General features: G+C 45.0%; 1 protein-coding gene and 1 long non-coding RNA gene across 2 annotated transcripts in view; one reads left to right on the plus strand and one right to left on the minus strand.

Annotated features, from left to right (window-relative positions):
- The first annotated feature begins 6,942 nt into the window (after positions 1–6,942).
- On the plus strand, positions 6,943–7,690 carry LOC111066813. Its single transcript, XR_002607102.2, has 3 exons — positions 6,943–7,018; positions 7,077–7,290; positions 7,354–7,690. It is a non-coding gene; the product is annotated as an uncharacterized LOC111066813 (long non-coding RNA).
- A 2,107-nt stretch (positions 7,691–9,797) lies between these two features.
- LOC111066756 (glypican-6) overlaps positions 9,798–15,583 on the minus strand; it is a 37,699-nt gene continuing 31,913 nt past the window's right edge. Inside the window, exons 4-8 of the mRNA XM_022355589.2 lie at positions 13,849–14,005; positions 13,509–13,775; positions 11,302–11,876; positions 11,065–11,234; positions 9,798–10,990 (exon numbers count right to left, since the gene is read on the minus strand). Of these exons, the coding sequence (XP_022211281.2) occupies positions 10,542–10,990; positions 11,065–11,234; positions 11,302–11,876; positions 13,509–13,775; positions 13,849–14,005 (1,618 nt within the window). The 3' untranslated portion in view covers positions 9,798–10,541. The remainder of the gene's footprint in view (positions 10,991–11,064; positions 11,235–11,301; positions 11,877–13,508; positions 13,776–13,848; positions 14,006–15,583) is intronic.

Raw genomic sequence — 15,583 nt, forward strand, 5'->3', positions numbered from 1 at the left:
GATGTAGAATCTAAATGGTACATGTATAATATACATGTTAGATGTAGAATATACATAGTATATGTAGATGTAGATAACAGATGTAGCAAAAAAATGTAAAATGTTTTTTTTTTTTTCAATTCTAAATAATTATATGCATAAAAATGTATATGCTGACTGAGTACGGGTATAAGAAGTCCGCCCCCAGCGACTCGCACACGTTCCTTCTCGTTTTTCTTTGTTTCTTTCTGTTACGACGCGTGCCGTAACAGAATTCGGTTTGGCCGTCGGCGTCGACAACGTTGTTAGAATTGTGCGGTGAAAAGTGAGACGCAGGTTTTGTTTATTTTGGGCAAAATTATTATGAGGTAAGTGCAGTGTTTCATTTAATTAAAAATAGTCTATTGTTGTAAAAAATGAAAAAATGTAATATTGCGAAATTATATGCGTTTTGGACTTTTTTTTTTCATTTCCAACAACGGAAAAAAGAACACACAGCATAAAAACGTGAATCTACATTTTTATAATAAAACAATAAATAAATGAAATTTAATATTTTAAACCAGAATTTACTCATGCCTATTCCTCAAAATAGCCAAAGTTTTTATTTAAATACATCGCTTATTAGGGCCTCACTTTTTAAGGAAAATTCATCACTTTTTAAAGCCTTACTTTTCAAGGGAAATTCATCGCTTATTAAGGCCTTACTCTCGGGTAATTCTCGCTTACTATGTCATCGATTATATTCCTAGGACATCCCTGTGTTAAAGTAAACAGTCCCTCGTATGGCAGGTCATCGCTTATTTCATCGAGCTGCATGTCGTTGGCATCGATGTGTCGTCGCTTACACATCGATGACCGTACTGCAGGGTATTTTCCGAAAAAGTTTTGAGTTTCGTTTCCAGGTTACGTAAATGTGTGTGCTCTGTGCTTCTGTGGGCTTAAATTTTTGGCCGGTTGAACGGAATTTCGGTTTACCGTTTTGTCTTGAAGGGCTGATGTAGCGATCTGAGCTGACCTGCCGCAACATAAATGAGGAATGGGCAGAGTGGGTGGGGTGGGAAATAAATGCAATATATAAAAATAAAGGATGTTATCTCTGCTCATATCTCCTGAACTAAAATTATCTTGAAAATTAGATTCGCTAAAGCTCTGGAAAATGTTCCTGATGTGTACATTTATTTTATTCAAAGTATATAATATCTTTTTTCCCCACTGTAAATACAAACAAATAACAACTTTAAAGTTTAAAACCAAAATCGACCTATTCAGGGCCAGATCAACCCTCAACCGGGCCCTGGGCAACCATCAACCTGGGGCCCACCATTTTTTCCATTTCATTTGAAATAAAAACTTACAAGTTTTATGTTTGTTTGGCTCAGTGGCTATTCTATTTTTTATCCATTATTTGGAGTTTTGTTTTTTCAACAAATTTTTGTAGCCAGGGGGCCCTCGGCAACTGGTAATCCGGCCCTGTCCCTCGCGACTTCAATTTTGTTGGCGTATTCTGTCGCTCGACTCGACGCGGGTCGAGGCATTGACGAAGCCGAAAGCAGAGGCAAATGCTAGCCTCAAAGAGAATGGAAGAAATACCCCGCGCGACCGACGCAACATCAACCCTTCAAAACAAAACGAAAAACCGAAATTCAGTTCAAGCGGCCGAAAATTGTAGAGCCAACACACAAACAAAGTATGTGTGAATACATGGCACACACACATTTACGTAACCTGGAAACGAAACTCAAAACTTTTTCGGAAAATAAGAATTGATAAATATTTTGCCGTGCCTGTGTACTAGAGTTGGGTAAAGAGTGTTCACTTTACTGAACAAGTTCAGTTGCTCACTTTTAAGTGAGTGAACAACAAGCTCACTTTGCTCAGTTGCTCATTTGTTCACTCAGTTGTTCACTTGCTCACTCAGTTGTTCACTTTTTCAGTTGTTCACTCAGTTGTTCACTTGTTCAGTTGTTCCCTGTTCGCCAGTGCGTTCACAGAGTTTATCAAACATTTGTTAATTTCCCCAGTTATTTTTTGTTACGTATCAAATACATAGACATATGTATGAATAAGTATGTTTAGCAAAACCCCACCCAAATATTAAAGAAGTATGTGGATAACAATACATAAAAGTAAGAATATTTTATTAAGAAAAAGAAAAGGCAAAAAAAAAGTTTATTCATGTATTTCAATACGGTAGGAATATTTAATAAAAAATAAAAAATTTAGCCGTTAAGTGAACAGAATTTGTATCAAAAACGCAGTTTAAGTTCGATTTGGGATCATTTTGAACATTTGGACGACCAAAAGGCCAAGTGTAACATCTGCAAATAGCCATATGACATTAGACTTGATAACTGACTAGCTGAAAAAATAAAGATGGCCTTATGGGAAATGCCTTCAGTCAGAGCGAGAGAACTATATGCGTCAAGCTGGCTGTCCAGTTGAGCTGGGAGAAGCGCTGCGGCAGAATTTATCGTAAAAATTTTACTTTGCGGATACAATTATACAATTGGTGTCTGTGTTTTGCTGGAAAACATCATTGTGTGTCAAGTAGTGCCTTAGTTGTTCTACTAAAAGCCATTAGACGTTTCTAGAGACTGCTACGAACAATAATGTTGCATTTTGTCTCTAGTGCTATCCCTCTCTACGCAGCAAAATTGTCCAAGTCTAATGTCATATGGCTAAAAGTAATTTTGTCTTGTGTATCGCAGAGTAATCTTGAACAGGGAACAACTGAACAAGTGAGTGAACAGGGAACAACTGAACAAGTGAGTCAACAGGGAACAACTGAACAAGTGAGTGAACAACTGAACAAGTGAACAACTGAGTGAACAACTGAACAAGTGAACAACTGAACAAAAATTGATTGAACATGTTCAGTTCACTCAGTGAAGTAAACAGCTCATTTTTGTTCACTCACTCATGAGCAACCCAACTCTACTGTGTACACACATACATTTGCAATTCTCGGCTTGCTTTCGTATCTCGTCATGAATCGAACATGTCGAAAAAATGCCCGAACGTCTCAGGTCCAGCAGCCGAAAACCTGGGGACCTGGGACAGAAATCTCAGCTGCGACACGTTCGGTGTATGAACTGGCACATCTACATATATACTGAATGGTTAGTGGTACAGCCAACACTTGTTTATGGGATTTGCGGGGCTATTTAGGTATGTATGCATATATTTATTTATTTATTTAAACATTTATTGTTGTTTCCCGCATATTTGACTTGTTGTTGTTTTTTTACTTTTAAACTCCTACAACAGGACAGCTTGCTCAGACAGTGCTGGAAACTGCAACACAGAAAAAGGAGGAGAAGAAGAACCCAGAAAAGGTAAACAATAATACAAAATGACGAGCAAACTAGAAATAGTAAGAAGAAGAAAACTATGTGCAGCAGTTATTTTAATACAAAATAACTATGTCATTGAAGGCCAGAGGGACAGTGAAATAGCACCGGATCAGTTAATTTTGTAAAAGTTGAGTCCCATCCAGTCATAATTAGTTGGTAGCCAGGCATATCGAAGATGCACTCAATCACTGGCCAAAGCTGTCGCCGATGCCATCATTGACCATGGCTCCAGCCGCTGCTGAAATGGCTCGTAGGCTAATGTCCTCACTGCCCCCGTCTCGTTAAAACCTTGGCAGGCCTCGGGAAACGCTTGCTGGTCGTTCCATTTAGGTGGATGCGTAGGATTGGTTGATTTATATCCCAATTAGCACCGATCTGGCTCTGAACCCTGGTGCTCATAAGGCCCAGGGCCAACCCTCGCATGGACCTCACTCCACGGAAAGGCACCCATGGGATCGATGCGATGGTGACTACGCACTGCGACCAACGAACACCGAGTTGAGACCCTCACACTATGACTTCCACACCACACACCCCGATTGACAACATGACTGAAGAGGCAGTCTTTGTAAGCGCAGCGCACTTGCCAGATCCCCACCACCTTCGGCACCTGCGAAAGCAACTGGATCGAGCATGTTCCACCTTGGTACCGATGGCAAGGAGGCTGAACGTTCGCATTCCGACCCACTGCAGCTCCTAAAAACCCCAGGCACGCGCGCGAACGATTTGGTCAAGAGGATGAACGACCAGCGCCACGTTGATTTCCCCATGAAGGATCTAGCGCTGAGAATCGTTGCATTGCAGGCGTAGTCTCAAAAACTTCGACAAGCTGCACCTAAGGGAGATTGCGAACCGCCACCAAGAGCACCCAAACATCCGTGAAGCCGCCACCAGCAGGAACGAAGAGGCTACGAGAGTCTTCCCAGCCGGCCCTTGGGCCTACAAAGAGGCAACGAGGCACCAAGCAGAAGCAACCGACGACTCAGCTTGAGCTGCCAGCGCTGGATGAGGTCGGGATGACAACCTCCGAGCGACAGTGCTGCCACCCCAGCCGCGAAAAAGCAGCTCAAATGGCAACAGGTGGGCCCCAAGGTGAGAAAGAAAAAGGAACCTCGTCCCCGCGAGCCGAGGCCGGACGCGATCATAATCCAGCCGGGAGAGCTAAGCTATAGCGACATTCTTCGAATGGTCACCAGGCGCCAGGACGGTAAGCTCCAGGAAGTGGGCGAAAACGTAAACAGGATCCGGAGGACGGCAAAGGGCGAGCTGCTGCTTGAGCTAGATGGCGCGAGCAAGAGCAACACGGCGAAGCTCAAGGAGGTCATCGGCGAGGCACTGGGCATGCAATCCGGCATCAGGGCGGAGACCGAGGAACTCTGTGTGGAGATCAGAGACCTTGACAGCCTGGTCACAAAGGAGGATGTCGCAGCAGCGGTGGCGGCAAATGTCGGCGTACCCTGCGTGGACATTGCAGCGGTCAAAAGCCTGAGGCCGTCTTATATTTAATTATTTAATATTACTTGTACAATTCAGACATTTATATATGTACATATATATATTTATTTAATATTTTCAGCCATGCCTAAGGACACCAAGTGGTCAGGGCAAAGTTAAATTGAGGGTGCTGGCCTTCGCTGCCATCTACTTGGACCTATGTACATATATATCCGAGTGGTAAGTTGAATTATTTCGCTTTTATAAATACAAATTATTCAAATATATATTTCAACTGGTACCAGTATATGTTGATATAGCTGCAAACCGTAAATCCAAGCTTGGCAGGGAAAAAATAAAATCGGCTCTTGGGATCGTTTTGAAGCAAATCTCCAAACTGGGCCTGGCCAAAAATCTAATGGCCATTGTGTCCGACCGCAATAAATCGGATTTATATGCCCTAAGGTCGGCTGCACAGGAGTACCCAGTCATTTGGGATACCTTCCACCAGCGTAATGTTGCAGCTCTTTAGGGGACTACTCTCACCTGAATGGCTAGCTTTTGCTTGGCTTGTTATTATTCAAGCTCGGCGAGTGCCGCTTCCTCGAGCGCCTCCAGAGAGACTGGCGGCCCCGGCTCCGGCTCCTTCGCGATTTTGGACATGGGTTGTTGCCCCTCTCGGGCTCCGCACTTGTGCTGCAGGAACGTTCGCAAGTCTTTGCTCAGAACCCGCACGTCGGACACACAAAGGGCTTTGGCGTCACCTTGCACACCGGTGTGTGCTCCGGTCTCTGCTTATTCGTCAGATAAGTGCCGCAGTGCTCGCACTTATCTTTGTCGAGCTGCCTTCGGTTTTCCCAGCCGGGTGGCGCTACCCACCCCTTCGGTGCCCTCCACTCCAACGCCCCGGAAGAGAGCCGGCGTGTGCACTCCCCTTCCATCCGGTTGTCCGGGAAGGGGATCGGGCCAAGGTTCACAACTCCTCGCAAATGTTTGTTCTGGGACTGGGGGTGGTTTGCCCGCTGCTCCACTCCGCCCATCCGGCGCGCCAGCCTTTTCTCCCTCTTCTTTCGATTAATTATATCTAGCTGCTCCCTTGTTTTTACCTTCTTGCGGTTAACATTGGTGGAGCAGCGAGGCGTGGTGTCCATGAAGCTTGGGTTGGTCGTTTCAGGCAGCTCTGGTGCGACACTTAGCCTTGCCCTTGGCGACGAGAGTGTGGAGCTGGCCAAGGGCAGAAGCTGCCGTCTCGCCACTGAGGTTGGCGGTTCTGGCGCGTGTGTGGGCGTGGGCTCGTCGGAGGCTGCGGATTCTAGCGCATTGCGCATTGCTAGCCCTCCGACGTCTTCTTTCGCCACTGCCGCTGCCGCTGCGGTCTTTTTCCGCAGAAACGCAGAAGGCTACGTCGTTTTCTGCATACTGTTCAGCCAACCTGGCCATGCGAACCTCGTTGCTCCCAACCCCATGCGTCAGTTCAAAAAGTGGTACGCTTGCACGGATTGTTTGCAACCTCGTTCGCGCCGTTGCTGAGGCCATTGGTGTGGTGAAGCATAGCAGGCTGAGAACGTCCATATTTTAATAATACCGGTGACCGTGTTGCGTTCCGTGTGTGTGCGAATTCAAATGGCGGCCATTTGCATTGCGGTAAAATGGCGGCACGTTGGCGTTGCCAGTGTTTTCTTCGTGTCACGTCGCCATTCAGCTTGCTAATTTTTAAATTCTAAACGAATCAAGATATTAAATCAAATTAAAACAAAAAAATATGTACAACTGAAGTATTGAGCTAATTTCAAGATATTTTATTAAAAAAAATATAAAAATATAAATCCCAAAAATGGCATCTCCAATTTCGAGCCCCCATGAATCTGCCTATCGTTTTACGCGATATCGATTTACATTTTCTATAATGAGGAGCCTAAGAGATTTTATAAATAGCCGTACAGATTTTTCTCTGGAAGAAATTTCTGCGGCAATTAGTTTGATAGAGACGCAAAACTCCCACTTGGAGAGATTCTTCCTGGAGGATCTGTTTGCCCTGGACGGCTTTAATAAGCCGTTCTATATACTATTGGATGAGTGGCACCTGCCAGAGCTCACAGAAGCTGTAAGTATATACAAACAGTCATGGAAGAAATATTATGTTCACATATATTTCATTACAGCAATGTGTGGTGAAAAGTTTAAAAATATTAGTTATTGCTGCCCGTTGTGCTGACGGGAGTAAATACAAGACTTTAATAATGCGACTGGTAAGTATGTAAAAATAATATCCCATCGTATTACCCATATATGTTTTTAATTCAACAGGCAGCAAAAGGTAAAGACTCCCTTGACGGCACAGAAATTCTGAAGTTCCTGAGACGAGTATTGTTGCACATACAAGTGAGGTGTCCGGCAGCCAAAAAGTACCTGTTGACTTTTGTGACGGACTACAACCCAGCCAATAATTTTTCTGCACAATGTATACGACATTACGCATATGCGAAATAATTTCGCAAGAAAACATGGATATTTAGAGTCGGTAATACTTTCACTTACTTATTTATGTCTGAACTTGTTAATGAACTTATTTATTTTCCAACAGGCGCTCTACCAATTGTACGAGGATATGGAGTATACGGACACAAATTGGTGAGGAGCAATGGAGGCGAAAAGGGTCAAGTTCGTGGGTAATACCCATAGCCAGCTTTTGCTACAGGAGCTGTCGCAGCTGGAGAAGATTTGTGAAAACTACTTCTCCAACTTCCCAGACAAGACCCTACGCTTAAATGGCTGCAAGAACGATGACCTGGAAGTTCGGGGCGATGTCCTTGCTTTTCATTTCAAGCGTCTCATTCAAATAATGGTCGACACTCCCTTCCAGCACGATTTGCACAAAAGCTTATAATAAAGCTATGCTTCATATATATACATGCTTTGGAGTCACGGTAAGTGTTTTACGTTTTATTCTCTGCTTTATAAATAAATTTTATTTATTTTCAGAGGTCTTTGATTCCTGGTATGGGAAATAGCTAAAACTTTCTTTTTTATACCCGTACTCAAAAAAGAGTTAAGGGGTATATTAGATTTGTGGTAAAAGTGGATGTGTGTAACGCAGAGAAGGAAACGTTTCCGACCCCATAAAGTATATATATTCTTGATCAGCATCAATAGCCGAGTCGATAGAGCCATGTCTGTCTGTCCGTCTGTCCGTCTGTCCGTCTGTCTGTCTGTCCGTCTTGTTGAGCGCCCTAATCTCAGAGACTATAAGAGCTAGGGCAACCAAATTTGGTTTCCACACTCATGTGATATCACACTGCTACAAGTGTATTTCAAAATTTCGCCCCGCCCCCTTCCGCCCCCACAAAGGACGAAAATCTGTGGCAGGCACATTTTTAAAGATACGATAAAACTAAAAACGCAGTATCGTAGAGAATGCCCATACCTACCAGACTGCCGAATCTGAATCAGATCGGATCATAATTATAGCCAGAATGAAGAAATTAATTTTCAGTTGCTTCCCCTCCCCCCCCCCCACGACGACAACGAAACTCATTTTCCTTCTCGCTCGCACACTCTGCCGCGTTCAGTGCGCGAGCAACCCCTAGCGGAGGAGATGTAGAAGCATGTACATTGTACAATCTACATGTTAGATGTAGAATATACATTGTAGATGTAGATGTAGATATCAGATGTAGCAAAAAAATGTAAAATGTAAAATTTTTTTTTTTCTAAAATTCTAAAAAATCATAAGATCAAAAATGTATATACTGACTGAGTACGGGTATAAGTAGAGTCGCGTCCCCAGAAGCGACTCGCACGTTCCTTCTCGTTTGTATTCTTTTTTCGTTCGTCATTAAATTTTATTTATATATTTTACGTTTCTGGTTTTGACGCTTCTCCGTTTTTGTTTGTTTGTTTCGTTTGTTTCGAAATAAACTTAAACAATTCGTATGCGATAAACAATCGGTTTCGAGGACCATTCGCATGCAACGAAAATCGGCTACTTTTTGAGGACCATTCGCATGCAACGAGAATCGGCTACTTTTTGAGGACCATTCGCATGCAACGAGAATCGGCTACTTTTTGAGGACGGACCAAAAGCCAAAAAATTATACTATGTGATTCGTATTATTGCCATTATATTACACGATAATTATAAATGCTCCTTATTATATTAAATATATTAGATAATCATCCAAACAACTGGTTTTATTGTTTAATAAATTATTTAACATACTTCTTGGTTCAAGTCCGCTAGAGGCGCTACTCGCCATTTGAAATTTCTAATAGGAAGAAATAGAAGAAGAAAATATGTTATTTTACTGTTAAGTACGGCTGTGTTCGCGCCTAACAGTACTTAATTCTGCCACAGCGTGCGCCCCTGTAAACATATATGTAGCGCTGCCGTACTCGATTGCGGAAATACCTCCCTGAAATTTATCGATAGTTATATAATCGAGTCAATTAGTTTATTTGAAAATAAACCGCCAAATTTCAAGACAAACTTGAAGTAAAACTGTAAATAAAATACAATAAAATACAATTGGGGAAATTAGCCTTTTTAAATGGAAAAAACTAATTGAAATTATACATTTAACATATGATCATTGGTAAGGAGATTATTTCGGTTACAGGATCCAAAATAACGTTGAAAAGACAATAACAGTATTTAGTAAAAGAAAAGACAAAGTCAAACATATCGCTCAGAATCGATATAGGTAAATTAAATTAGCATTGAGCGTTTAAAACCGTTTCCCAAGTGGGACCCGCTAAAAAAAAGGCGCCAAGTACATTGTAGAAAATTGTTTTGCCTTTCATAATGGTAATGGTGCACGAGTAACAGGCGGACCAATCGAAATCCCTTCGTAAGCTTTGTAAGCTTCGTAAGACAACTTACCGGCCCGATCCAATACAGTTGATTCAATATTAAAATTGTCCATTTTCCACTTTACATAAAAACTAGCTACATTTTGATTGTTACTTTTTGTATTTGTATTTTTTCTTTTCTTTTTAATATTCAAAATCAAAAATAAGAATAAATATTTAGGCTTACGAAGGGTGTTTAGTTGAAATGCGTTTGTTTTCTGGCAAATGTGTCTGTGAACGACACAAATGAGGGGACAGACCCTTTTCTATGGCCACACGATAAGTCAACTAAGGGTTAACTCAGGTTGGGGGTCATTATGTAGTTATTGCTTTTCTTGTTCGGGTTAATGGATTTCATTCTGAGACAGAGGTGTGTGCTGTGCTCTATATGCATAAATATAATACAAATTATAAATAGGTGTGTAGGTGTGTGCTTGTCGCTTAGGTCTCTAGGGGCTACAGTGTTTATGTTTAATTTTTGCTAAACGATCACGATCACATTGAACAGGCACTCACTCACATTCGCACTCGCATTCATTCACGTTCGCTTTCACTTACTCAACTCATTCGCACACTCGCGCGCTCTCTCGTTTCACTTATAAATTAGAATTTCGCACTTAGACCTAGGCAGGGGGAGTGGGAGGGGGGCCTCTTACTGAACTATATGATGGGGGATCGTTACGTATTCTCTCTCCTCCTCTAAATTCTTATCCTCCTAGGCTGGCACGCTTACACCTAATCCTATCCCGATTGATTGCATTTTGATTGCCATCCATCAAAAGTTTTTATAAAATTTTGGACTCGCATTTCGTATATAAAGTGTAGTTCTCCTAATAACGTTTTCTTTTGTTTCACGGATGAATGACTGAGAGGTGTGGGGGCGGGAGGCGGGAGCTCCAGGTTGCGAGGTCGCACATTGAATAATCACAGCAAATCGGCGCAGACGCCGCCGAACCACGCCATATAGAGGGGCAGCAAGTAGACAACCAGAGCGCGACGTAGCGTCATCTTCTCTGGTGCACTGGACGAGCGAGTGGCATCGCCATCGGCATTGGAATCGCCATCACCCCGGGCTCCCTCCAGCTCCTCGTCCTCGTCATCTCCCTCGCCATGCTGATCCTCGTCGAGATCGTTATGGTCGAAGTGCGTAGGGTGGACCATGGGATTTTTGTCGTCCACATTTGGCCGGGAAGTGTGTGTGGGAATCTGAGGATGGCCGTCCTCGTCGTCGTCGTTGTCGGCATCCACCGAGGGTCGGTCCACGTCAGGTTTGTGGCTCGGCTCGAAAGGACCCAGGCCAGAGCCTTCGTCGTCGTCCTCGTCATCCTCCGAACCGGATCCCGAACCAGCTCCACTGCCCAAATACGGCTCTTCTGCACAAAAAAAAAAAAAAAAAAAAACGAATGGAATCAGTGGGCGTGACCTATTGAAATTTCAGTTGACCTACCCTGCTCACTCCACTCCACATCCTGACCGTTGTAGGCGTTGCGCAGGTGGCTGACGGCGTTCTTCAGAAGGAACAGCTGCGAGGACATCTGAGCCGTTTGTCGGGTGTTGGCTGGGTTGCCACTGAACTCCGGGTTGGAGCCGTGCTCCGTGGTGATCGAATGCATGTACCTGCAGGGGTAAAAGGTGTTGAATAAAACTCTAGCAATACGCGTACTGCAATCATCTGTTTTCGCACCTATCGATGGTGTGTCCATTCCAGCACAGAACATCCACATCGGAGCTGGCAGCTATGTCCTCATTGCTGCATATGGAGTGCGGCAGATTCGACCAGAACTTCTTGTAGTCCTTAACCCGCTGCCGTATGTCCCGCACGATCCTGTCCAGTATCGGTTCGCGTCCACCGCCTCCCCTCTCGTTCTCATCGTCGTCGTTGTCGTTGTCGTTGCGGTTGTTCTGCTGCTTCCTTCGCTGCTGCTGTTGCTGCTTCCGACGCTGCTGTTGGCGACGATGGTTGCCACCGCCCCCGTTTCCACCATTCTTGCCCCCGCCCCCGCCCACGCCCTGCTCCTGGGACTGGGACTGCGGTGGGGCGGAGCTTTCCTGGGAGCCGGGCTCTGCAGCTCTCCGCTCTCTCAGCACAATCGCCTCATCCAGCGTGGCGTCTATGTCCAGGGTGTCCGCCTCGGCGGGGCTCTCCACATGGAGTTCTTGGACTGCCTGAAGCTTGGGGTGAGCGGAGCGCTTGGCTCGCCTTAGAGTGGGTCTGCCGCAGCCCTGGAACACGCGGTTGGTGATGTCTTGGCCAGAATCCTGCAGCAAAAAGGGAAGTTCAAGATTAGATTTGATGGCATTAAATTCCCAATTTACACTTGGAATCAATTCCATTCACACCCCTCAGAAAATAGCTTCCAAATGGCTATTAATAGGTTTTATTAGCCCACGCCACAGATAAGAATTGACTTCCACCAGCTACTCGTTAAGAGCCACTCGAGCGATCAGAGACCTCCGGACAGAGTCGTACCTTTGCCTGTCCGACCGTCTTATCAAGAAGTCCACTTCTCTTTATCTTACTGGGATACGTTACCCATCCATCAGCCATTTACAGCTGATATATGTACATATGTGATCGCAATGGAAGAGGTTGGGTCGGGTTGGGTCACGTTGGGTCAAGTGGTAAATGTTAGATTTCCCGTTCTTCTTAGACTCGAACAAATCATAGCTGTAGAGAGCCATGCCGAGCGAGATTGCAATCATCAAAAGCGGCTTCAGCCAACTTCAAATAAGGCAACCGCCGGAGACAGCATCAGAAAACGAATAAGAATTAAAATTAAAATAAAATTAAAAACTATTTCGCATTTTGCCAAAATAGCCATTTACGGGCAACAACATACATATATACATATATTTGTACGTATGTGCGTATGTATAATAAAACAAATACATACTGCCAAAAGTAAACACATTAAAAGCAGAATGCCGAACAACAACAAAAGTACGAGTATTGTGAATACAAACAACAAAAGGCAGCGAAAAAAAGTAGAAAAATAAGGAGAGAAGCGGCGATAAATGTTTAAATTTTAGATGGAAATAAAAATTAAATTCATATGCGGGCCAAATGTTGTTTAAATAAATCGCTCAACTGGCACACAAGCCACAAAACATCATCTGGCCAGAGAGGACGAGCGGACTGGAGGGAGGGCTAAAATATGGCAGTAATCAAAATTCAATAACTTATGGCCATCCATCTGTGAACTATTCCTCTGATTTCTGTGTAAATGCCATGCGTACTCGTAGTATTTGTTTTTACCCTCGACTGCATGTGGCAGCCAGAAGGAATCTTTGCCCAGCCCGTTGGGTGTTCATATAGTATTGACGTTACATATATATATTCGATCCGCCCTAAATGCCAGTATATTGTAGATGAATCGGAATGAACCAAATCGTTTCCTATTTTAGAAGGAGCAGCTGACTGCGGACTCTCAGTACTCTCACTGAGCAGGAAAAAGACTTTTGTGTTTAAGATACTGTCAGAATTTTCGTACGTATGACCACTGCCAACCTCCGAACTAAACTCATTACCGGAATACGAGTTTAATGAAGCATAAATTCCATTTAGAATACTCGTTTGTTTGTATATTTCCTTTCCCCCAAGCCAATTGCTTCCATCTCGCACGGGTTTCCCCCAGAAACACTTCATCGGCTGGGTTGGGGTCTCGTTTAAGATGCGCGCCCATAAACCTATCCGAGACCATGACAGTTTTATGCGAGCATAATTTAAAGTCCCACTACGAAGCGTCTTAAAGCGAATCGGCAGCTGCTTTGGCCAAAAACGAGTTGCAAACTGCCATTCATTGGCTTATGCTAATGCTAATTATTACGCGACATCGACATCGACATCTCCGATGTACGAGAATGTACGTGTGTATGTATAGGAGAACCAACCTGGAAGTTCATGATGGCCTCGGATATCTTGATGTTCAGGGGCTCCACGACCATGACAATGTTGAAGGAGCCCAGTAGACGCTCGGCCACCTTGTCCATGGCCAGGGCGAAGTTCTCCCACTCGCCGTCGAACTCGTGCTGGTAGTGGAGGCAGCCCTTTATCACGTTCACGCAGTAGTTGGTGCAGGGCTTCTCCGTGTATCCCTTGCAGGCCCCGCAGTGTTGCATTTTGGTCAGGGCGCCCGTGCAGTCGGCATTGAGTCGGATCTATGGCAGGAGAGAGATGCATCTTCTGCGTTAGATTGCCTGGACATTTCCGGTCAGCATACAGGATACTCACATTGAGCACCTTCTTGGCCACCTCGGCAGCCGTGGCCAGGGCCTGTCCGTAGGTGCGAGTGGCCACAAAGGATCGCTTGATCTGAACGGAGAGCTTGTCCGGCACATCCCCAAATGGCTTCAGCTCCTTCATATGCTCGCTGACGCACCGCATGTACCTACGGAGGAAAAATGGAATTAAAGGAAAAATATTTGCATTGCTTGTTAGCGGAAATCTGCGCTTGTAAATGGCATGGCTGAACGCCTCCCCACGCATTCCTCTCCACACAACACAAAGTTTTATGCGGAAAAATCATAAAAATAGTTGCTCGCCATGTGCTGTTTTTGTTGTTGTTGTTGTTCTGGCCCCTTCATCATGTGGTGCACCTAGGACCGGATACGAATGTGGTGTGTGTTGTGTCTAGTCCTACGGTTCGGCCATCGGCCATCAGACATGACACAGTCAATGCACTTGTACGGCTGCCTTCTGCCTACTGCCTTCGGATCTGACTGTCGGTGTCCCTGCCCTGTCACCATGGTCAAGAGGAGACCACGAAGCAGCAGCAGTGTGGCATGCCTTTACTTAGGCTAAACAATTTAGAAATTACTGCCAGCTGCATTCACAATGGTGACAGATCAGTCAAGCAGCAGCCGCAGCCGCCGCAGCAGGGCACCCAAGATGGGAGGGCAGATCCAAGAGTTTGCTTGATAGGAAGCCAGCGAGTGCTAACAGAGAGTCCAGTCTACTCTTCAGCCATAGCCTCTAACGTACAGTAGACTATGTTGTCCATAAACACCCGCTGCTTACCCATAGCCCTTGCCCCATATCACCCTCTTTCATTGACCCAAACCCCTATTTGGCTGTCCCTGTGTGTGCCAACCAACTGCTGAGCTTACCCCCTCATTAAGTGCCCGTGCCTCCTCTCCAAAGGGGACTCGCTCCATTCAGGGGGCGATCAGAGCAAACAAAAACCCCAACAACAAACAAATGACGAGAAGCAGCCAAAGGGGCAGGCAAAGGGGACTGGCAGGCAGGCAGGCAAGTGCCGGCAATTATTCGACATCGCTATTCCTGTGGTTCTTGCCGTTGCCGTTGCCGTTGCCATCGCCATCGTCCAATGGCAGTAAACGGACAACGTGCCAAAGCACGTACGACAAACTAAAACGATGACAATAAAAGCGAATCGCCAGCAATGTCAGAGGCAGAGTAGAGTGGGACTCGGAGCTGGCATGGGAAAGCGCGTGGGTAACACGAGCCCTGCCTGTGGCTGGAGTTGGAGCAGAAGCTGGAGCTGGAGCTGGACGAGCACCAAAAGTCATTTGGCCAGGCGCGCGGAACAATTCCAAGCCAAGCCAAGTCGTTGGTTAGCAGAGTAGCCCCGACCCCTAGCCCGACCCGTTCCAGGGCAATGAGCCAAGAGGGTGCAATGTTTTTTTGTGCCTGAGGAAATGGAAATGCGAGCAAGTGAGGAACAGGAACTGGCATGGCATAAAGTGCGGTTTCAGTTCGGATCGGATCGGATCGGATGGAGCTCTGCTGTGGACTGTGGCTACATGTGTGGGTCTAGGGGGCATCAGGGGATGCCAGGATGATTGCGCTGAGTAGTGGGTTGGGGCAGGCTATCCACCTCGTATATTATATGCCTCAGAGTGGGAAGACTGTAGGTAGAAGGGATCTGTGATGTCATGTAATAACGATACGCACTCGCATCCAGTGTATTCCACATTCGTCTTGGACTCGTTTTCTCTAAGCTTTA

The sequence above is a fragment of the Drosophila obscura genome, unplaced genomic scaffold, assembly GCF_018151105.1.
Source record: "Drosophila obscura isolate BZ-5 IFL unplaced genomic scaffold, ASM1815110v1 contig_189, whole genome shotgun sequence".
Classification (NCBI taxonomy): domain Eukaryota; kingdom Metazoa; phylum Arthropoda; class Insecta; order Diptera; family Drosophilidae; genus Drosophila; species Drosophila obscura.